The sequence below is a fragment of the Notolepis coatsorum genome, assembly GCF_963971535.1.
Source record: "Notolepis coatsorum genome assembly, chromosome: 5".
Taxonomy (NCBI): domain Eukaryota; kingdom Metazoa; phylum Chordata; class Actinopteri; order Aulopiformes; family Paralepididae; genus Notolepis; species Notolepis coatsorum.
In genome coordinates, this window is record NC_140169.1 from 95,732,817 (window position 1) to 95,757,251 (window position 24,435).

The following is a 24,435-nucleotide window of genomic DNA, read 5'->3' on the forward strand; positions in this document are numbered from 1 at the left end:
CGTGCATGTACGTGACGCGTTGTAGTTTCGGGGGAATACAGGGATATTTAGAACTATACAATTGAGCAAGAATTAAACATATTTACAAGTCGTATTATGTTTAGCAAGTAAGGATACATATAGATTACACTATATGCACTCGAAATTGTCTTTGTTCTATTTTTACAGATTTTTGAAAAACGGGACTTCCTGAGCATTTGTGAGAGATTCTAATTCTTTTGTTCTCCGCCCACGGGAGCAATAAGCCCCGTTGACTTCTAAGGGTTAAGAATATAAGCCTGGCGACCAAAGTGTTAATTAATGCTTGTATATCTAATTTTATGTTATGTTTAAAAAATTCTAAAAAAATAAAATAATATATATATAATATATATATATATATTCCCCGGCGCGGGGAATATAGAGGAGAATACACAGGGACCAAGGACAACTGGCCCCGAGATGGAGACAACAGATGACAACATAGCAGGAACATCAGAAAAAAGTACCGTGAAGGAAAAAGCAGGCGATTTTGAGAAGATAATAGCACAATCATCCATCGGATCCCTCACTGCTCCAACAACATCAACTGACACAAGCAGTTCAGTTGCACAGCCCGACTTCAACTCTCTGACTACCCTGATAAAAGAACAGATGATCGCTTTCAAAGCACACGTAGAAGAACAGTTGGTCGCACACGCTGAACACATCGATACTAAATTCGAAGAGGTTATGAGAGCAGTCACTTTGCTGTCCGTGCGAATCACGACAGTGGAGATTTCGGTGACAGAAAACACAAAAGCAGTCAAAGCAAACGAAGGCAGCTTGACAGAGATGGGAGAAGAGATGGAAAGAGCTAAAGATGAATATCGGAGGGAAATAAAATTGCTTAAAAACGAAGTGATGGAGAGGCAACTAGAAACCCATCGTTACCACAGGCGGAATAACATCCGCATTGTGGGGCTTGATGAAGCAGTGAACTGCGAAGACATCAACTTTCCAAAAGAGTTATCAACGATTTTGGAAAACTCCGATCCAAACAAAGTGCCAGAAGTGGAACAAGTTTACAGAATTGGTTCCCAGGGGCAAAGTATCAACGGGCCGAGAGTCATCATTGTCACTCTGCGGAAAACTACAACAAGGGATGACATCATCAAATATGCTCGCAACCAACGTGGGAAGCTGAAGTATGGTGATAAACCAATATTTATCTACGAAGATTTGAGCAGAGAGGCCATCATCCGACGTCAACCATACAAAGAAGTGATGCAAAAGCTGTACAAAGCCGGCTACAAGCCAAGGCTAGCATATCCGGCGCTGTTATCATTCTTGGGCACCAACGGCCGCAGGTCAGGTCCATATACACCCTTTGAAGCTGAGGATTTCCTGAATCAAAATGCAGCAAATAACCCCAAGCATGACGAAAATGCCGGAATCAGTTAAGCCTCTCTCTAAATATATACCAGTGTTGGAATGACTTTATTGTGTTCATCAATGAGGTCATTCCACCAGTGTTGGAATGACATTGTTGTGTTCATCAAAGTAGCAAACGATATGCAAGTCGTCTATAACAAAGTGTACTGTGTATAATACGATTCATAATACATTATAATTTCAATCTTTGGTCTCTGAGGGGACAAATAAATATCAATGCAAAAAGATCTATCTGGAATATTCTAGGTTTATCGCTCAAATGCCCTGGGTCTCTTAGATCATTCTGGAATGTAAAATAGTCTAGGCACTAGTATATTCTACAACCTTCTAGAATATAAGGCACCATGACAACGAAGCATACAACTCTAACAATAACATTCGGTGTGCATACACATAGCAGATAATAAATTAAATGAAGTGCAATCAGTCCTTAATAATACTTTAAAATTAACCACACATAAACGTATGAGCACAGCAAGGTTATTCTAACAATTTAAGTAATCACTCCATTAAAGGCACATTGAAGCGCTAAAAGGCGCTGCTTTTCTATCTTATCTAATCAGTTAAATCGGTTCTAGTGGCTTCTCCACGTTGATAATTATTTATCTCTTATTCCTTATCTATATCTTTCCATTGATTTTTATTTTAATAAATTTTTTCTTCTCATTACTCTATATTTTTTAAATATATTTTAACTTACATTGTTCTTTTCCAATGTTCTTCACATTAAGGTGTCAATATTACTCTATATTTTTTAAATATATTTTAACTTACATTATTCTTTTCCAATGTTCTTCACATTAAGGTGTCAATATTGCTCTACAATCTTTTCCTTTTTTTTCCCCACACGTTGGTGGAGGGTTCAAAGGAATATGTCGATAAAGGTTTATTCTCTTTTTTTTATTTTTATTTTTATTTTTATCTTTAGGTTATTTATCACAATACTTCATTACAGTAAGGGAAGGTGCAAGACCAAAAGCGACATTCTATTGTAATAGAATGGAAATGTTAGATCCTATGGCAATGAGCATAGGAAAATTAGGATTACAATGCTCAGTTTGGGCAATCCGGTGGACCATGGGAGAAAGTCAATTGCGGAGGATGTGTTCTTGGAACACAGGCATGTTCGACTTTCTGGGTGAGGGGAAAATAGGGGATTTTTATTTGTATATATATATGTTTTTAAGCTCAGCTCTCAACGGGACCTCATTAATTGGATGTGCATCTATTGTAGCTTCATACTCCAGAAACATTACCAAAAACTACACGAAAACATGCATAGACTATGGCTAGTTTGAATATAATGGTATGGAACACCGGTGGGATAAACAAACAACACAAGCGCAAAAGTGTGCTTACACTGATGAAAAAAGAACATGTGGACGTGGCTCTATTAAGCGAAACGCACATTTTAGAGGGAGACATAAATACGTTAGCGGATAACATATACCATAATATTAGTCACTCTTCTTTTGCTACGAGAACTAGAGGGGTAGCCATAGTCGTCAGACGCAAATTAAATATCGAATTGAAAGGGGTATGGTCGGATGCTGAGGGGCGCATAACTATAGCTAGGATCATACACAATAACAGGAAAATTGCATTGGCAGCGGTATATGCCCCGAATTTGTACGAAGTGGGTTTCTTCACTTCACTAACAGGAGAAATGTTAAACCATCCCGAGTACTCATATATAATAGGTGCGGATTTTAATGCCATTTGGAACCCAAGGATGGACAAAACCTACCTTTCCTTCTCCAGCGAACAAAATAATTCATCTAAAGCATTAAAAGATTGGTCGAAATCAACAGGAGTAACTGATTTATGGCGTTCACTTAACCCCATGACCCGCAAGTACTCCTGTCGTTCGGCGAGACACAACACACTATCCAGAATTGATTACGTCTTTGCATCCCCGAGAATATTTGATAAATATGAAGTGGAAATGACACCCAATGCGCTATCGGATCACTGCTACTTAATCCTGAAAGCAACATTTGGTACACTATCTACCCGGGCCCCAAGATGGCGTTTTAATTCGATGCTGCTTAACAACAAGGAATTCATTACACAAATTAAAGAAGCTCTCACAGTATTCCTACAAGATAATGCTAACTCGGTGCAAGATCCCAGAATATTATGGATGTCGGTAAAGAATATGATCAAGGATTTCTCGGATAGATTTACCTCCATATTGCGCAAAAATCAAAACACAAAACTGTCTGAAATGGAAACGCTTTACTCAACGCTTTTTAATTCTTTAAAATACAACAACTCTACTAGACTAGATAACCAAGTTAACATACTAAAGACAGAGATCAAAGCAATGTACAGACAAAAATCGGAATTGCAAATACGCAGCACTAGACAACAGCAGTACTTCCAAGGTTCTAAACCTAGTCACCTATTAGCCATGCGACTAAGAATTAATGCAAAATTTGCAGATATAACTGCCATTAGGAAACAACAAGCTCTAGTAACAGAACCCAAAATAATAAACGATACATTCAAAGAATTCTACTCTGATTTATATAACTCAGAAACGACCTTTGATCAAGACAAATTAGACACATATCTTAATCAAATTACTCTCCCTAAACTTACGGATGAAGACGCTAAACAGTTAGAAGTACCGATCACATTAGAAGAACTCAAGAAGGCCATATCCGGAATGAAAAACGGCAAAGCTCCGGGAATTGACGGTATCCCATCAGAAATGTACATTTCTTGCTGGGACATATTTGGACCCTTATTACTAAATATGATCTTATACTCAGTCAAAGAGGGAAGCTTCATTGAACACCAAAATACCGCACTCATTTCAGTTCTTCACAAAAAAGACAAAGACCCCACTGAATGCGGTAGTTACCGTCCTTTAAGCCTCCTCGGAACCGATGTCAAACTGTACTCTAAGATATTAGCCATCAGATTGCAAAAGCATATGACGTCTTTAGTTCATCCGGACCAAACAGGCTTCATAAAAGGTCGCCTGATCAATGATAACATAAGGCGAATACTGCACGTACTAGATACAGACAAAGAGGACATCACACCTAAGGCGATACTATCCCTGGATGCTATGAAAGCATTTGACAGGTTGGAATGGTCGTTTCTATGGGCAGTATTGGAAAGGATGGGTTTAGGAAAAGGTTTCATTGATATGATTAAAGTACTATACAAGGACCCATCGGCCAGGATTACAACAGGCACATTCATCTCCGATATCTTTCCGGTATCACGCTCAGCCAGACAAGGTTGCCCTCTTAGTCCCGGACTATTCGATCTATCATTAGAACCTTTAGCACAATTTATAAGACAATCCCAACACATAGAACCAATAGTAATCAAGGGCACACATCATAAAATTAGTTTATATGCGGACGACGTAATATTGTTCATGCAAAACCCCAACAACACATTGCCGCTTATACTCAAGTTGATAGAGAACTTTGGTGATTTATCGGGATTTAAAATAAATTGGCCTAAGTCGGCTTTTCTTCCTCTTAACACCAGTGCAAAAAAAGAGACAACCCTCCCAGGTGCGATACCCATGGTCAAACATTTCAGATGCTTGGGTGTGGAAATATTTCCCACCATAAGACAAACGGTGAAGCACAATTACACAAAAATACAGAACAAAATCAAGGACGACCTGGACAGGTGGGCAAAACTTAAAAACTCAGTACAGGCAAGGGTATCAATAGTTAAGATGGATGTATTACCAAGAATCAATTTCTTCAGCTCAATGCTTCCGTTACCTCCTCCAGAGGGCTACTGGAAAAGATTACAAACCTCCACATACAAATTTATTTGGAATAACAAACCACCTCGCATAAAAAGATCCACCGCACAGAGAAATAAAGCAGACGGTGGCATGGCAGTCCCAGATTTTTTACAATATTTTAATGCCTTCACATTAAGACCATTGAAGAAGATATGGTTTGACCCCGAGGCTTTGGTATCTTGGAGAAAATTAGAAGAAAACATAGTAGCCCCACAGAGATTGAAAGACATAGCATACACTAAACTTTCAATCAAGCATTGTGAGCGAGAATTTGGCCCAATAATAACCCATGCAATCAGGACATGGCGGGAAACACAAAGGAAATTTCCTAACCCTCAAGTATGGCATAATCACACTCCCATATTCAATAACAATGCTCTCTTAATGGGAAAACGACCTATAAGATTCCCTATATGGGAAGAAAGAGGCATACACTCATTAGGGGATATTTTTAATAACAAGGGCCTCTGTAGTTATGTCGAAATATGCATAAAGTTTAACCTCACCGAGTCCACATGGCTTTTTTACATACAGTTACGACTTTGTATGAGATCTCACGGTGTTCCATTACACATACCAATTGAACACCACAGATACCACAAATTTTTCTATGAAAGAGATACATTGGGAGGTTTTGTATCAGGTTTTTATTACCAATTACTAACGTCCTCGTATGAAACCCTTCAACTAGACAATGTCTGGAGGAGGGATATACCAGACCTAGAAAATGACTTTGATTGGCAAGGAGCCTGGGCAAATGTCCGACTTACATCAAGGAACCCGGATCATCAACAAATCAATCTGAACTATATTCACAGGACATACTTGACTCCTATAAGGCTGTGCAAAATGGGGCTTATACAAGACTCCAAATGCTCCCAATGTACAAATGGGGACGAAGGAACATTTATGCACATGTATTGGGACTGCCCACCAGTTAAGGCATTCTGGAAAGATGTGTCCCAACAATTATCAATACTCGTATTTTGGAATATACCTGTACACCCCGCGGTATTGCTATTGAATGATGTTTTTGAGTTTGCAGTGAATCCACAACTAAAAAGATTGGTTTTATCGGGTATCACAGTAGCTAAAAAACTGATCGCATCACGTTGGTTTCAACCGGAAAAAATGTGCCGGAAAGTGTGGTTTCTTACATATCTCGATGTGATATATCAAGAAATATCTACAGCAAGAATTCTGGGGCTCAATGAATCCAAAATGTCAATGTGGTTAGAAGTGGTGGAGAGAATAAAAGCTAGCCTATAATGGTGATGTCTGGTTAGGAGTGAGGGATAATGGAGGTACTATCCAAGAGGGGGTCCGGGAGGGGGGGGTTTGAGCTGGAGCATATGTGTGTAGGGTTTTAGAAAATAGGTATTAGGGGTATATTATATACTAACATTTATATAACTGTAACTTCGCTGGATATACACTGTATACGGTTAAAATGTTATTATTGACTATTTTTGTTTTATCCTGTTTCTGTACTTGCATATATTTTAACCACCTTTACTGAAAGTTTCATTATACATTGTGTGTTGAGTACTGACTTTTAATAAGTTTTGTTTTGCAATAATAAAAAAAAATTAAAAAAAAAAATATATAAAAAAAAACAATATAACAATAATAATAATTATCGCTCTGTAGGAATAACGTAGGATTATTCTCCAATTGCATTCAGTTTGTATGCTGCCTGGATTTTGTTGTTTGCAGGCACGTAAACCACTGTGTCATCTGCATACATCTGTATCTGGACTGTTGTGCCAGCGCAGACAGAGGGCAAGTCGTTTATGAACAGACTGAACAACAAAGGTCCCAGGATCGATCCTTAAGGCACCCCAACATCATATTTCAATGGGGGTGATGTGATGTGAACTGTACATTGGAGGGGGTTGAGGTCATGGCTGATGGTGTCAAAGGCCTTTCTCAGGTCAATGAACACTGCTCCGACCATGACACACTTGTCCATTTTTGTATTGATGGACTCCAGAAAGAAGCAGTTTGCTGTTTCAGTTGAGTGCTTCGCTTGAAACCCGAACTGCATTGGGTGGAATGAGAAAGGAGTTTTATTAAGTAAATGGTAAATGGATGCTTTTTTATATAGCGCTTTTATCCAACGCGCTTTATAATTTATAATTTATAATAAAGCCTACCCTAGCCTACCCAGGGGCCGCCGGCGATCAGATGTGAAAAAAGCGCCCCCTATCGTCTCCCAGATGGTAAATCACCCTTTTGGAGTGGACTCAATGAAAATGGATGGGGGAAAAAAATATTCCAGTCCACATTTAACTTCTCACCCATGCAGCCGGAGTACCAGAGTTCATTCAGGGGGCTCTGAGCCCCGCGGATCATGAGTTCTACTGTATACACGTTAGATCTATACACTTATCGATTTTTTCGAATGGTGATCAGGAATTGGAATATACCTGTTACAAAGGGTCAGATTAAACCGAATATATATATTTATTGCTTGAGATCCCATGTATAACATTTGTATATCGTTTGATATCCCTTGTATATTCTTTGTACATATACACGGAATATCCCTTTACCTAGGTACAAGCCAGACCATAATATTCGTTCTCCTATTGGACAGCGATCCCCTAGGCGCCACGGCCATACCCCCAATGTCTAGTTCAAAGTCACCGCTAAGACATGTCTCAACATGCCCAGATTTGCGCAGTAATACGAGACAGAACTGAGGTTGGCACTAGATTATTCACCTTACGTATAAATACGTTGCAGGTGGATACAGCAGTTAGTTACCCTCAAACGTTAAAGCCTTCATCACGAGTCAACGACCAAGTGAAGTGAGCAACCTTGCATCTAAATAGAGCACTTATAACCGCGTGCGAATAGGATAGTAAAAGTGTCGGAGCTTAGTGAAATAACATCAAGTTCGACCTAGTTAATGTGAAGTACCGTGAACAGGAGAATCTACACCGGTGAATGCAGAGCCTTTTCCGGCTGGATTATTGCTTTGGTACCGTGGCTGCTGGAGCAGAGAACCGTCTACCCCGCTGCTGTGTGGGATTTACCCGTGAGGAGCATCACTCGAGCCCATCTCTAGGAAGAGGCTGGCTGGTTTTTATCCATGCTGTCCCGCATACTTGGATTATAGCTGCTGCTTTCGTCTGCCGATCGAGGGGAGTATCTGTACCGCCTCCCGTAGCTGGAGCTTATTGATTCCTCGTTGATCCAGACTTTTGCTCCCGAACATTCCTCTCCCCTGCTGGCTTACAACCGGAGGGAACCCCCCTTAGTATCTCCAGCTGACCTACGAGTGTACCTTATATAATTCTTATGCTACAGGTGGTATTAATTATCCCCTTCGTAATATGCTCATGGACTTACGCTCTTGACCTATTCATGCACATTCTTCGCCTTACAAGCGCAACTCTCAATCTTAATAAATGTAAGATAATCTTGGTGCTCTTCTAATAAATATTACAAACAGTACTTTCCTTGTTAAGCCGTGTTATTGTGTGGGTGTTCATCACATATACATGTGTACTGTATGGCCAGTAGTAATGTACATAACGCAGTAGTGGTTTAATGATACCATACTTATTCAATACAGTCAGGGAATTGTACCCCTCAGTTACAATACCAGTTGGATACCATCTGATGTCGGGTAAGGAATCTATGTTATCAGTGTTAGGATAATCAGACTCGTTTTCATGAAGATATAAGCTTTTTTGTGATATGTGCTCCAGCTGTTTCACTGTAAAATCCATGAGGAAATGAAAGCAGCTATTATCAGCGCGCGCCTCGAACGTGCGTGCGTGCACATATTCTATCGATCATCTAGCGTTTATTTGAAAACTATTCATAAATAGGCCGACAAATATCAACGTTCTGGAATATTCCAGTAAAAGGCGATTATCACAGAATGGGCTGTTTTTCACCTGAAAACGGGTGCTTTTCAAAATGCTCTCAAATGGAAATTAAGCGATAAAAAACCAATCTGCCTTGACAACACTGACTGGAAAATGATTCTTTCATAAGCGACGGGCAGATTAGACACATAGCCATAATTTAAAACATAGATTAGGCGATATTAACGTTCACATTGGCGCCGATGGTGGCATTCAAGCACTAAATCGTGCGCCCCCTGGTGGCACTGAAAGTGTTAAACATGACCTCTGCAAATCTCTTCAATTTCAATTTGGAACAGGTTTCCTCATAGTGTCTGCTAACATGTCGTCCGTTGGACAATAAATCAGTGTCATTCTTTCTTCTCTGATGACAGATCTGATGAGATGATATTTTATATCGACATGTTTACATCTATGTCGGCACATTGGGTTCCTAGCAATCACAATGGTTCCCTGGTTGCCCTCATAAACAACAGTCTTCATATATACATAGGTGTTCACCATTTTTTAAATGATGTTAACAAAACGCCCCTCATCTTCAAAAACACAATATTCGGTATAGAGGATACATTCCAACTACCTACTACATAATAGGCAATATATTCATAATGTTATCTCCATCACTTCGAGCAGTTCTAGATCAACACGTTTCTGCATTGTCATAGCTAGAAACATATACTCGGCTTCACAGGCTGATAGTATCACTGTGGGCTTTAACACTTTGACGACCGATGGGCTTAGTCTAATTAGTGGCTAGAGGACCGGGGAATGTAAACAAACATGTGGGTTTTCTAACAGCTATATCTATACTTTATAGTGTTGCTATCTGTCCATTCTCATTGTCAATTGAGTGCATAAACCGTCCCTTCAAAATGGCTTAAAGAAAAAAAATCCATCAGTAGGTTGTCATTTTATAGCGCCGTGAATATAAGCTTTATCGCAGATTTCGTATCTATTTTCTGGAAAGCAAGTTATAGAGCTAAAGGCTACTAACGTTATATTCAACAGCATTTCCGTTTTATATATGCTAATGAAATAACACAAACTACTTATGATCCGGACTATCCCAGAGCATCTATGGATGAAAGGGGGGCGGCGGGGGACGTCGATTAGTATTATTGATTAGTCTGTGTAAGTAGCCACATTCACTGATCGAATGCTTGCGTCTCACAACAATGTCTGATCCGGCTGTAATTTAGGTGATAAATGTCTTACCATCAGCCCCGTGTGATACCCGGCAGCATTTCCCCGTTATCGATCGGCATCTGGTAGATCGATATGTACATTGGTTGATGATAAATCCCCTTATTCCATGGTGAAATCTCCGCTTCGAAGCGTGATACACGGTGCATGATGTTCATTTGGGATCAGAGTAATATGATACTCCGTTGGAGGGTAAAGAAAAATATTCCATTCGCCCACAATGATACTGCAGTGGAGCGATGGCGCCCCTAAGAGGATATGGCCGGTATTGCATGTTGCCGATTCCACAGAGGAGGGTAGATCTGCAGAGTCGATCGGGGATCTTGATCCGGTTATTAATATGGAATAAAACAATAACAACTTGCCACGGCTATATACGTGCCTCTGGTCCACAACGCATGGATTCGAAACACGTATATATACGTGGCCGGTCCCCATTGTGTTAAGCTCTAGTCTAAACCCTTGCTGCCCTTTCTGAAACACAGCTGTTCGTCTGCTGCACCTCTGTGGTAACGAAAAACATGTTTTTGATGTAGTTCAATGCTTCTCTGTGGGGTCAGCAAAATACTGTGACAATTTCTACTCACTACAAAACATAGGTTAGGGCGAGTACAGGTTGTCTAACAAATGAGGCTACCCACAGCTTTTCTATACATCTCTTACATCAGTCAAAACATCTCAGGATCTTTTCCACATAATTAAATCATTTAGAAAATTTATCATTTAGGTAAATCATCCACCTCTGTACTTAAACATGGGATCCATTTCTGTATTTAAACATGGTAAATCATCCACCTCTGTACTTAAACATGGAATTAAACATAGGATTCATTTCAGTATTTAAACATGGATTCTACTCAGGTATTTAAACCTGGATTCTACTCCTCCCGTATTTAAACCTGGAGTATCCTCCTCCTGCATGGAGTACCCTCCTTCAGCATTTAAGCAATTAGCTACGAACCATACTTTGTATTTGTCGTGGCCTTCAATACCCTCCTGGTTTGAATACACCCATTTCCCTCCCACTGTCTGTCTGCCCTCTGGTAACTTGGTTGAATACACCCATTTCCCTCCCACTGCCTGTCTGCCCTCTGGTAACTTGGCTGGAGCAAAGGTGTGGTTGTCCTCTAGGGACCTCATCTCCTCATCCCTTGCTCTCTCCCATTTACTTGATTCGGGGGACACTGTGGCCTCTTTAAAGGTCGGGGGTACCCCACTGACTACCCTGTAGCAGTAATCAACAGTGGTAAGTGTACTGTCATCCTTGTCACTCCCTTTCCGGGCATAGTCTGTCAGATACTTTGGGGGTTTGTGTTCCCTTGAGGGATACCTCCCACTGCTTGGGGCACTTGACGTCACCCTCGGGTGCTCCTCGTCATCGCCCTCTGGGGGTGGCTGACTGTCTGCCTGCACGACCGTGCTAAGTACACTGGGCTGATGTGTCTCTGTTTCTACACACCTTACTCTGGAGTCCAGCTCTGGCTCCTCTGTCTGTGTCTCGCTCTCACATGTTGTCTTTGTGACAAACTTGACTAGCATGTGTTTCTGCACTCTCCCTTTACCGGGATGATAAACTAGGAAAGCGGGGCTTCCCTTGTCGTGCCCTACAAAGAGTCCTTTTACACATCTGGACTCGGGCTTTCCCCTGTCCTGCAGGTACGCATAACACACTGATCCAAATCGGTGCATTCTAGCTAGATTACACTTCTTTCCTGTCAGTGCTGTATACGGGGTGGTGCCCGTGTGCTTATTAAAGCACCTGTTTCTGGTGTAAGCGGCTTCTTGCACCGCATAATGCCATAGGCTCTTAGGTAAGTTACTGTCTACTAGCTTACACCTAGCCATTTCGAAAAGGGTGCGCCATTTCCTCTCTGCCACTCCGTTCTGGTGTGGGGGATATGGACATGACGTCTCGTGTCTTATCTTGTACCTTCTCAACAGTGATTGGAACTCTCTGTTTGTGAACTCGGTTTCGTTGTCGGACCTCAAGCATCCTACGTTACCATAAGGGGCTACTACGTCTGCCAGGAATTTCTCCGTGGCCTGGAGTGTGTCACTCTTTGCTTTGAGAAAGTAAACAAACACTGCTCCTGTGCACACATCTGTAAAAGACTGTACATAACAAAAACCTCCTATGGACTCGTTGCTTACTGGACCGGCTAGATCCGTGTTAACTAGTGCAAGTGGTGCCTTTACTTTTTCTGTGGGATTTCTGTTTCTCGATTGAGTAAACTTCCCCGTTTTGCACACTACACATTTTTTGTTACGCTTTTCACCTTCAATGTGCATGCCTTCTGTCACTGCTTGCAGTTTCAGTAAATCCTCGTAATTACAATGACCCATAATCTCGTGCCATGTCTGAATATTGTGACTGGCCGTCACGCTACACATATCATTATTATCATTACACTTGTCGTTGTCATTAATACACTCTCTGGTACATCTTTATGTCAAACCGTGTACCGTCAGGCTCTACATGAAATTTTTTACCTTTATCGAAGAATACCTTGGCACCGCTTGCAGTAGCAGCTATTACAGAGAATAGTCCTTGTGGGAACGATGGTACGTAGAGAGCGTTCTTTAACGTCACTGTACGCCGGCGCCCCCCACTGTCTGTGAGGCATACCTGTGCGTCTCCTCTCTCTTGCGCCAACCCGTAGGTGCGCTTCCCGTCTGCCAGCTCCATGCTGTACCTCTCCGGGTGGAAAGTGTTTTCAAAGTTCTTGAACCGACTCCTGTCGTTGATGACATGGGACGACGCACCTGTGTCCACGATCAGTCCCTTCCTCTGGGCCCGCTGCAGCTGTGCCGGCCTGGCGATGCACGCTGTCCGCGCCCCGAAAGCGAAGTCTTCTTGTCCCGTTATTCTCCGGGCGTCGTCTCGATCCGTCTCACGTCGACCGTCGCCGCCATCGTGTCCGCTGCCGCCATCTTGTCCACAGCCGCCATCTTGTCCGTAGCCGCCGTTTCGTCCATGGCCGCCGTCTCGTCCATGGCCGTCATCTTGTCCATGCGCGTATTACGCGCTCTGGTCGTGTTTCTTCATGCACCCTCTGTCTGTGTGCCCTGTGGATTTGCAGAAGCTACACCAGACAGTCTTTGTGCAGTCGCCTCTCCGATGGCCTTTCTCTCCGTATCGCCAACACGCCAGTTCCGCCGTGGTTCTGGTCCTCTCCCTTGGCGTCGCTCGGGCCTTTAGCACCCTCTCTCCCACCTCCGCGGCGGCTGGGTGGGTATCTTCTGAGGCCTCGAAGTTTCTTAACTTGGCCTTAAACTGTCCCAGCGTCATGTCCGCTGAACCGTGTGTTACCAGGAGTGTGAACGGTTTGTACAGCTCCGGTAGTCCCCTCATCACCATCATTAGCCCATCGCTTGGTGCTTCTCCTGCACTCTTCAATGCCGTCATGGACTGCTCAGCTCTGATGACGTATTCGATCACCGTCTCTGTGTGCCCCTTCCTCAGTCCCGTTAGTGTTATGTAGAGGGCCACGACTCGGGGTCTTCCTCGCCCGATGTAATGCTCTCTCAACACCTCCAGGCTTTCTCGGCCTTTGTCTTTAGTTTCGCGGAATATCAGCCCCAAGCTGGTGTCGTCGAGCAGTGGCGCTAACTCACAGCTTTTGACTGCTCCTAGAATTCAGAGCATTCATGGAGAAAACGGGTTGTGTTTTATCAACTGGTGTTGCATGTAGAACATCAGTGAGCGGGGAGCTGGCTAGTGTTTTTACTGACTCAACAAAGTAGGTGTTAAAAGCGGTCGCTACTTGTTCTGGGTCTTGTGTTACACAACCATTTATTTTAAGTTATAATATTTCAGTCACTGTTTGGATTCACATAATATGCAAATACAGTACCCACGGTTTATATTGTCAGATAAATTCCAGATTGTGGCTTTAAATCAGTGCTCCTTCTTTTACAGTCTTTAAAGTGCAGCTCCTGTCTCTCTTCCTCAGCAGGTAAAATGCCTGATCTATTATGAGGCCCATCAAGCCTTGAGATCTGATGTGTCTTTCATCCAGATGATGTTTTATTGATCTGCCAACAGACTCCCAATTACATTTTATAGCAGTACAAGACAAGGTTTGTCTAAGGAACGTTTTATGGGTCCCATGGTAGTTTCATGATATGGAGAGGGAAGGAGAGAGGTGGAGGGATAGAGCGGTGAGAGAGAAGGTTAGGAGGAAAAAAGAGTGGAAGAGAGAACATTGAATATATTATTCTTTAAAATATTCGTTATTCGTTCACCATTTTCTTTCATCATTACTCTCTCTCATCTCTCTCCCTCTCTCTTTCCTTCTCTTTCCTTCTCTCTCTTTCCTTTTCTTTCTCTCTCTCCCTCTATCTCTCTCTCTCTCTTTCTCTCTATTTCTCTCTCTTGTTCTCTCTGTTTCTCCTGTCTCCCTCCTCTTACTTTCTATCTTCACATGGCTGTGCATGTGTGTGTGCGTGTGCGCACATCTGCATGCGTGAGAAAATTAAAGAGAGAGAGCGAGAGAACATCTTGTTTTTAATGGGGCTTTTTAATATAAGAGTAACTCCATGGTCGACTGACAATGTTGATTTCATACTTACATTGTTTCACCTCCAGGAGGAATATGAATTAAAATAAAACCTACCAAGTCTGTGTTTCTTGTTAGGTGGCTCATGAATGTGTGTAATGTTTTTAAATGGCATTAGCAGCACCAGCGTATATATAATGAGATGGATCACTGTGGTAGTAGTTTAACCTGACCCTTAGCTGCCAGAGGTGTGTGTGTGTGTGTGTGTGTGTGTGTGTGTGTGTGTGTGTGTGTGTGTGTGTGTGTGTGTGTGTGTGTGTGTGTGTGTGTGTGTGTGTGTGTGTGTGTGGTGTGTGTGTGTGTGTGTGGACACTAGACAGAGTAGGGGAGGCAGAGGAGAGAAGTATTTATTTGGTTTACATTTTGTAATTTAGCTAATATTTTTATCCAACTTAGAAGACTGAGTTCTGTACGACAAGTCAGCAGGAAGGGTACAACTCTTTCAGCTGAGTAACAATGTTCATTAAAATGTTCAGTGTTGAAACTTGAGTGCTGTAGTGTTAAGTGCATAGTAGTAGTAGAGGCATAATATGTCTAAAAAAATAAACTAACCTTCATACTGTTCTTTACTATCATGCACTCTTCCTAATATTAGTGCATTAGTATATTAGGAAGAGTGCATGATAGTAGAGAACAGGATGAAGGTTAGCGTTCTTTAAGTATTTTTTTAATAGATTGAAGAAGTGTGTCTTTAGTCGAGGGCGAAAGATTGGTCGGGTTTCGGCTGTCCTACTGGTGGTTTCTGAGGTGGTGATCACCATGCACACAGAGGTTTCTCTCACTGTCAGGCTACTTTAGTGACTGACTTGAATATACTTTCATTACTCATTGAAGTGTCCTGCCAGGTTATTCTCCAACAGAACATGATCAGTGACTGACTGAAAGCTGACATCAAGCACTCTAGTCTCTGTTATCACTCAAGTCCCCTCAGCACTTACAGCCTGTTTCAATTTCACCCTCACCTCATCTCTCCTCTTTTATTTTCCTCTCCTCCCTCTCCTCTCTTCTTCGCTCCTTTCTTCTCCTCTATCCTTTCCTTTATTGTCATCTCCTTTTCTCTCCTCTCTCCTCCTCACCTCTCCTCTCCTCTCCTCACTTCTTCTCTCCTCCCGTTCCCTCTCCTCTCCTGCCCTCCCCTCTCCTCTCTTCTCCTCGTCTCTCCTTCAGGTGGACTTTGCCTTCATCGTGTGGAGAAGTTTCCCAGAGCGTATCGTGGGCTACCCAGCCAGAAGTCACTACTGGGACACAGCGAAGAGGCGCTGGGGCTACACCTCCAAGTGGACCAATGACTACTCCATGGTCCTCACTGGGGCAGCCTTCTATCACCGGTAAGACTCTCACCGAACTCGTTACAATCATAAAGACGTGTCATAGTGAAGTATCAAGGGGTCTATGGTTCTGTTCTGATATCCAGAACCAGCTTAACCTACTCTGCATTGTGTGTTTGTCCGGTACCAATTCCCTTGTACTTTCAAAAGACCAGGTAATTGGCCTTGTTCGACGGCAGCTATGCAGGAGAATGAAGAGGAGAAGTTGTATCAGCATCTGTTTTTAATTCAAAGTAACAAGTGAATTCTGGTTCAATTAAAACAAAGAACGCTATAGTCGTGATCACTAGACACTATGCCGTCTGCAATCAAAACTAGACTAAGAAAGTAGATTAAAGAATGGTAGTTGTTGATTGTCTTTGTTGTTTTGCTGACAACAAAGGATTCTGTTCTCGTTCCCAGCTTCTTCTCCGTGTGTTCCTTTGTTCCTGCTGGTTCCGCCGTCCTCTGTGTGAATGGGGAGGTGTGTTCTTGTGTCTGTTCCGTTTCTGTGTCCTTCTCCTTTTTCCTCTCTCACTAAACCACTAGCTTTAAAGCTTAAACTCCTCCCCCTCTGCCCATGCAGGCGGGGAGGTTTTTTGTAAAAGAGAGAGCGGTTCATTGGTTGAAACCCTAAAAGCGGCCATTTTGAGTAGACCGGCCGTCAGACATTACTTAAGAGGCCGTCCTTAAAATATATATTGTTTTGGATTTTTAGCTTTTAAAGGTATTTAGATTAATCTTACTATCTTAAAACCCCCGGGATATTTTCTAACTCTAATAAACTAATAGCTTAACACTTTTGTAGACTTTCCTAGTGACTTAAATACCTAAGTTAGCCTATGTATTAATTCAAATGTAAGAATCTCCTTTATACCTGATTTTGCTGACTGTTGGTCCTAAGATCAATACAAGATAATCTATATTCTATGTTATGGTTTTACAGTTATTACTGATCCTATAGTTAGTTACTGCATATTTTTGAAGTTAGTTTGCCCTTATTCTAACCCACCTTGTTATCTAATTCAGTGTCCAACTGGCCATAAACTTTCTACTTAATCTTAAACAGATCTATATTATTCTGTTATTGTCTGGTACAGTATAAATGTCTAATATTACTTTAACTCTGTTTTTGTCCAAATGTATTTTCCTCCATGTTCTTTGTGAACCGGAGGAGTTTCCCCCCCCCCATTATAGGGCTGGCTAGTCATCTCAATGTTGGGAAAACCGGTTTTGAATATAGACAAAAGCTGGGTGTTGGCACCAGGCCGGGGAGTCTGTTTAGAGAATGAGCTTTTGCTAGATGTCCTAAATGACCAAACGGCCTATTGCCCCCACTGTATTGTGACACCTGTATGTAAATCTATTCAAGGAAGATTTTATCAATGGTTGAAATAGAATCTCGGACGCTTGCCTCATCCTCCCCCAGCTACTTCCAACCATTTGGCTGGGGGCTCCAAAAAGCCTTTTGTTCGAATGTTTACAGGCAAGGGGGAAGTTTGGTCATTTTAAGACTGTATTTAAATCTAAAAGGTTTCATGTTTGCCCACCTGTGGTTCCCCAGAGAGACAGACCCCCACAGTATCGGCCCTGACCAGAGATTATCCTAATGGTGAATCTGCCCAACACTTTTATTATCTGTGCTGACTTTAGAAGTCCAATTTGTACTTATCCTTAGTTTAGAACACCTATATCTTAATAACCTATTTTAGGGAGAACCTAGAGACTTATCTAAAAGGTGTGTGCAATGGTCCTTACCAAGTTCAACCTCTTTCTGGGGCCTATGACCTTTGGGACTCAAGCTTCAATCAACATAGCAGATTTCCATAATAATTGGACAGTTTTGAACAGAGAATTCCACCACAATAGAATTGTTGTGTACAAAATGTAAATGTATTCAATTATAATAACGTAAATGGCAGGAGTAGGCCTACACAAGCCTGTCAGTGTCTCAGTCAAATGCATAGAATATACACATACAAATTAATTGAACTGCAGCCAACAATAGGAAATATATTTTAAAACATTCAAAGTACAGTAGCCTAGAAGAGGGAACAATAGACTAAGTCAAGTAGGCCAAATGGCTGTAACACATGTAGAAAAAAAACATGAATTGTAGTTTAATATAAATTGCATCTTCATAGCTTTACTGGGCGCCTTGGTCTTACCTCTTGCAAAACACAGATTTGGTCAATCGGGTAAATCCAGCACCATGGAGAGTGCTTTGCACGTATAGGCCTTTAGTGTTCGAGAAATTCATATTTCTTGCTGGACCACGCTGCTTCCAGTAGAGCCTTCTGACTGAGAGCATGTTTATAAAAGCTGTCTGTATTCACAATTCGTGACTGTAATCATGGAAGAAGATGGAATACAAGGAGATTAAATAGGAGAGTGAGAACTGAGGAATCTATATCTGCATTTGGAAGAGATTTACTGAAATCGAATGAAGTACAGTATGTGAAGAAGCTAATGTTGACAAAGCATATGATTTATTCCTAGACAATATTCAATATAATTCCATTATATAAAGCTGGTGACAAACATAATTTTTACTAACGACAGGCCTGTATCCCTACTTTCTCAGTTCTCAAAGATACTTGCATTTTTTTTGCAAGGCTGTACAATTTCATTATGGTTTTAGATAAACCAGATCAACATATATGGCGTTAATGGAATTAATAGAGGAATGAACTGGCTGTATTGATCATTTTTTTTCCTGGTCTAGTGTGCTCAGTTGCAAGGTGAGCAAGGCAAGTACCCTGCTAATTGGGGTAGAAATTCCTGATAAACGGCTTAAGCCCGAGAGTATTAAGTCCACGTTAAAGGCACAGTTAGTGGAGTTGGACATTATCCATTATACTGAAACAGAGCCGGCTGGTACTGTCGAAGAGGAGTTTCAGGCCAGGTCAATATGTTCTACAAATCCACCCACACATCTTATTGACATGGCTTGAAAGAACATAAGCTACCGACTTGGAATTCCTGGTAAATATCATTGGGTGATTGTTGCTGATTTGCATATCCAGAGATCAATGAGGGTAAAGGTGTGCCACAAAGAGATGCTGCTAAACCACTTCCAGTAGTCTATTGAATAATTTTGTGGGAAAAAACACATTTATACAAATTGTTATTAAATGTACTGTAGAACATTAAGGGTTTAAAATACATTTGGAGGATATGCTTAATCTCTTTGGAGCTAATAGTACAAACCAGTGTCTGAAGTCTTTACATTTCCTGTACAATACTCTCCTCACATTATAATTCCTCTTCGTTCTCCTTTTCTTCTTCATACGCGTTAAATAAAAGGAAATTAGATCATACCCCCACTCCCCCCCACCCCTCCCCATTTATCTCATAAAGAGATTTGTCAGAAACACAATGGCTGGAAGAGAGGAGAGAGAAGCCCAGTGTGTTGGCAGGTTCTGAACCAAATAAACAGCCTCTCACTGGCCTCACATTGTTCTCGTGCTTTTATCATTCAGCATGCAGAGTCTGTCTGTCTGTCTGTCTGTCTGTCTGTCTGTCTGTCTGTCTGTCTGTCTGTCTGTCTGTCTGTCTGCCTGCCTGCCTGCCTGCCTGCCTGCCTATCTGTCGACTGTCTCTCTGTACGTATGTATGTATGTATCTACAGTATGTATCTCATTATGTATGTCTCAGTATGTCTGTTTGTCAGCAAACACGGGGGAGTAATGATGGACAGAAAGATAAGAAAGAGAAGGGGATTTGTAAAGCGAGACATCCTGCTAATAGACTATAGGAGAGAGAGAGATTACCATGGAGTGTTTTGGTGTTATGCAGAATAGTTTAATTATCTCTCTCCCTCTCTCTCTCTCTCTCTCTCTCTCTCTCTCTCTCTCTCTCTCTCTCTCTCTCTCTCTCTCTCTCTCTCTCTCTCTCTCTCTCTCTCTCTCTCTCTCTCTCTCTCTCTCTCTCTCTCTCTCTCTCTCTCTCTCTCTCTCTCTCTCTCTCCTTATTTTCTATTTTTCTCCCATCCCAATTTCGTATTGCCAATTCTCCCCTTCAATTCTCCCCTCCCCTGTCTTGAACGTTGCTAGACTATGTCTCCCACTGGTCGGCTGTAGTGAGGATAGAAGCCTTGCATCACGTGTCCCCTCCGGTACACGAGGAGGCAGCCTGTCGTATCTTTTCACCAGACAGCACGGTCTCTCAGTGGCGAGGAGTAACGCGTGGGAGGCTCACGCTGCCCCCGATACTTCCTGTCTCTGCTGAACAGGCGTCACCCAACCGACCTGTAGGAGTCGCTGTCCACAACGTCCAATCCCCACCCATCGACTTTCCACCCGCTACCTCTGCCAATTGAGATAGTATGACGACTGGCCCAAGCCGCAGGCAACGCTGACTCTGGGAGTCAAGACCGGAGTCTCTTGCATTGGTGACAAGCGCAATCTCCGCTACACCACCCAGTCGCCCCCTCTCTCTCTCTCTCTCTCTCTCTCTCTCTCTCTCTCTCTCTCTCTCTCTCTCTCTCTCTCTCTCTCTCTCGATAGTTTTCATTCATTCAAACCTGTATTTATTCTCAAAAGAATCATTGATGTTTTCCCTCATTTCCAACGGCATCAAGATTACAGGCAAGTTAAAACAGGTCAAAAATACAAATAAAAACAGTCACATACTGAAGCAGGGAGGTTTGTGATCATGTTTTTTAATTGTCCCTAGAGATAAAGAGTGTTAATTTTTCACATGAGTTGAAGATCATTCCTTGAAGCCATGCATTAAAACACGAGGTGGAATTTCAGTCTGTACACAAGAAATTGAGGCGACTATTTGCATCAGATTTCTTTGTTTTTGGCAAACAGCTAGGCTAGCTGGTCTGTATCCACTTTCTTGAAAAAAAAGTTTGTGTTACTGTAAAGTGTCACAGCCAACTAAGTGACACTGGGTAGTATGACATCCTGATCTTATATATGATTATGGAGAATGTCTGTAAACGCCCAGTCAGAAAGGAATTGAGTAGAAACACGTTATGTGTAAACACATGTTAAGTGCCACAAGTCAACGAGTGACACTTTTTATAGTGTTCTTGTGTTTGTTGTGTATGATTGGAGCTATGTATGTGTATCTGTATATATCTGTAGTATGTGTTGGGTTATGTACTATGTACTCATGCTGGAGGTGTGAGTTGCTTTCACTTCAATACTGCTTGGCCACTGAGGAATGTGAAGACAACCTTGGAGCCTCTGGTCTCTGCTAAGTAACGGATGGGTATTTTCCAACACAAGGTAATCTGTTACTTCTCCAACAAAGAGGCCCATGGAGGACGGAGGGGAGTCAGGAAGTTAACCCTTACAGTGAGGAAGCAGAACAGACATGCATTCATGTTCTGAGGTAATGGGGTTTTCCCAGTAGATGTAATGACTAGAATGGGAGGAGAGCTAGTCCCTACGTATTGTGCATTGACTGGCTGGTGAAATGACATCACAGTGACAGCGCTGTATTTGGACCAATAAGCAAAGAGATCTGGGGCCCTTTAAAGGCCAACTGGCCAGATCACAGTCAGATTTTGGATTTTTGAGAGATTTTAAAGACTTTCCAAGCAGGCACAAGCCGTGTCAGAAGAGATGTTTTTGTTTTATAATTCTTTTAACTGAGTTGGATATTTCCAATGAAGTCTCATTTGTAACTTGCCTTTTCTAATTAAAAATACTTCTTTATAATATATCTTTTGAGTCCTTGGACTGATTTCCAATAGCAATGTGCCCCGATGCCAGCCGACGCCCTGAGTTCCAATGGAGGGTGACTATACATGTACTGTAACTTAATAACGGATTGAATCAAATGACTGGTTAATGCTTTTCAGCTAAAAGATATATATATATATATATATATATATATATATATATATATATATATATATATATATGCTATGTACTTTATAAATACTATACATGGAAATGTGTGTTGTTTGCACGTTCCGGTATCTCTGTGTCCAGAACGGACTCTGTCGAGTTATGTGGGACCTCGACCGTCTGAATCACTGCAGGGTTAGACGGTCGGTTCCGCTGACGGAGGAGGAGGGGGGAGACAGGAGATGCTGGGGCGTGCAAACAATGATTACGAGTTAGTACAGTGGCAATACTTGTCAACAAAGTAGTAATACAACCAAGCTTTCAATTGAGCAGTATTACAAGCCCTTTCGTAAAATAATAATGATGATGATGATGATGATAATAACAAAATAATTGTTTTTATAGTCTATAAGAGTTCTCCTAGACAATACATTCGGTTTATTACAAACAAGAAGAGATTAACAACTCTTCATGATTACATTTCATATCAACTGGATATAACAAGACCAGTGACTTGAAGTAATCTAGACAGAAATAGTAATTGACTCGAGAACTTGGCGAGTTTAGCACCTCGCCGGGGGATATCGAGCGGCCGCGGGTTTTATATCTCGAGTAGGTGATTGAGATATATAGAGACGACCTGTAGCTTTTCATGGCGTCCCTTGGGTTAGGGCTGAGATCGGTAAGATAACAGCCAAAATAAAATAAACTAGAAATATTGAAAAAACTGAGAACCGAGCTTTAGAATACACCAGTCAAAGGATATTGATCTGTATGGCCCTCGGTGGAGAGCAGTGGCAAATTAAAGGCATCTGCATAGTGGGGGCATTGCTGGTGGAGCGGTTGAGGCCGCAAAATTGGATTAAAGAAAAAGAAAGTAAAGAAAAAACCTCTCTCTAAAATGTCTGGCAGTTTAGAGAGAGACATCAGCGCAGCCATACAGGCTGGCAGCGCCGGCTAATAAGCTGGTGCTAACTGGAGGCTACAGGAGGCTACATAGCCCTAGCCCACTGGAACACGGGCTGACAAGCCAGGAACGAGCTAAATGCTAACTGGATGGCTATCTAGCCCGAGGCTACGTGACACGCAGCCAAAACGGCCATTCACAGGAATGCAGGCTGACAAGCCAGGAACGAGCTAAATGCTAACTGGATGGCTACCTAGCCCAAGGCTACGTGACACGCTGCCAAAACGGCCGTTCACAGGAATGCAGGCTAACTAGCCACAAGCTAACTGAATGCTAACTGGATGGCTACCTAGCCCAAAGGCTACGTGACACGCTGCCAAAACGGCCGTTCACAGGAATGCAGGCTAACTAGCCACAAGCTAACTGAATGCTAACTGGATGGCTACCTAGCCCGAGGCTACGTGACACGCTGCCAAAACGGCCGTTCACAGGAATGCAGGCTAACTAGCCACAAGCTAACTGAATGCTAACTGGATGGCTACCTAGCCCAAGGCTACGTGACACGCTGCCAAAACGGCCGTTCACAGGAATGCAGGCTAACTAGCCACAAGCTAACTGAATGCTAACTGGATGGCTACCTAGCCCAAGGCTACGTGACACGCTGCCAAAACGGCCGTTCACAGGAATGCAGGCTAACTAGCCACAAGCTAACTGGATGGCTACCTAGCCCAAGGCTACGTGACACGCTGCCAAAACGGCCGTTCACAGGAATGCAGGCTGACAAGCCAGGAACGAGCTAAATGCTAACTGGATGGCTACCTAGCCCAAGGCTACGTGACACGCTGCCAAAACGGCCGTTCACAGGAATGCAGGCTGACAAGCCAGGAACGAGCTAAATGCTAACTGGATGGCTACCTAGCCCGAGGCTACGTGACACGCAGCCAAAACGGCCGTTCACAGGAATGCAGGCTGACAAGCCAGGAACGAGCTAAATGCTAACTGGATGGCTACCTAGCCCAAGGCTACGTGACACGCTGCCAAAACGGCCGTTCACAGGAATGCAGGCTAACTAGCCACAAGCTAACTGAATGCTAACTGGATGGCTACCTAGCCCAAAGGCTACGTGACACGCTGCCAAAACGGCCGTTCACAGGAATGCAGGCTAACTAGCCACAAGCTAACTGAATGCTAACTGGATGGCTACCTAGCCCGAGGCTACGTGACACGCTGCCAAAACGGCCGTTCACAGGAATGCAGGCTAACTAGCCACAAGCTAACTGAATGCTAACTGGATGGCTACCTAGCCCAAGGCTACGTGACACGCTGCCAAAACGGCCGTTCACAGGAATGCAGGCTAACTAGCCACAAGCTAACTGAATGCTAACTGGATGGCTACCTAGCCCAAGGCTACGTGACACGCTGCCAAAACGGCCGTTCACAGGAATGCAGGCTAACTAGCCACAAGCTAACTGAATGCTAACTGGATGGCTACCTAGCCCAAGGCTACGTGACACGCTTCCAAAATGGCCGTTCACAGGAATGCAAGCTAACTAGCTCACCACAGGCTAACAAAG

The 24,435-nt window shown here is 42.6% G+C and overlaps 1 protein-coding gene across 1 annotated transcript in view; it reads left to right on the forward strand.

Annotated features, from left to right (window-relative positions):
* The window catches only part of LOC311227950 (exostosin-1), a gene marked incomplete at both ends in the record, with an annotated part of 687,742 nt that overhangs the window by 589,339 nt on the left and 73,968 nt on the right, over positions 1 to 24,435 (forward strand). Inside the window, one exon of the mRNA XM_084313822.1 lies at positions 16,008 to 16,168. Coding sequence (XP_084169948.1) covers positions 16,008 to 16,168 — 161 coding nt within the window. The remainder of the gene's footprint in view (positions 1 to 16,007; positions 16,169 to 24,435) is intronic.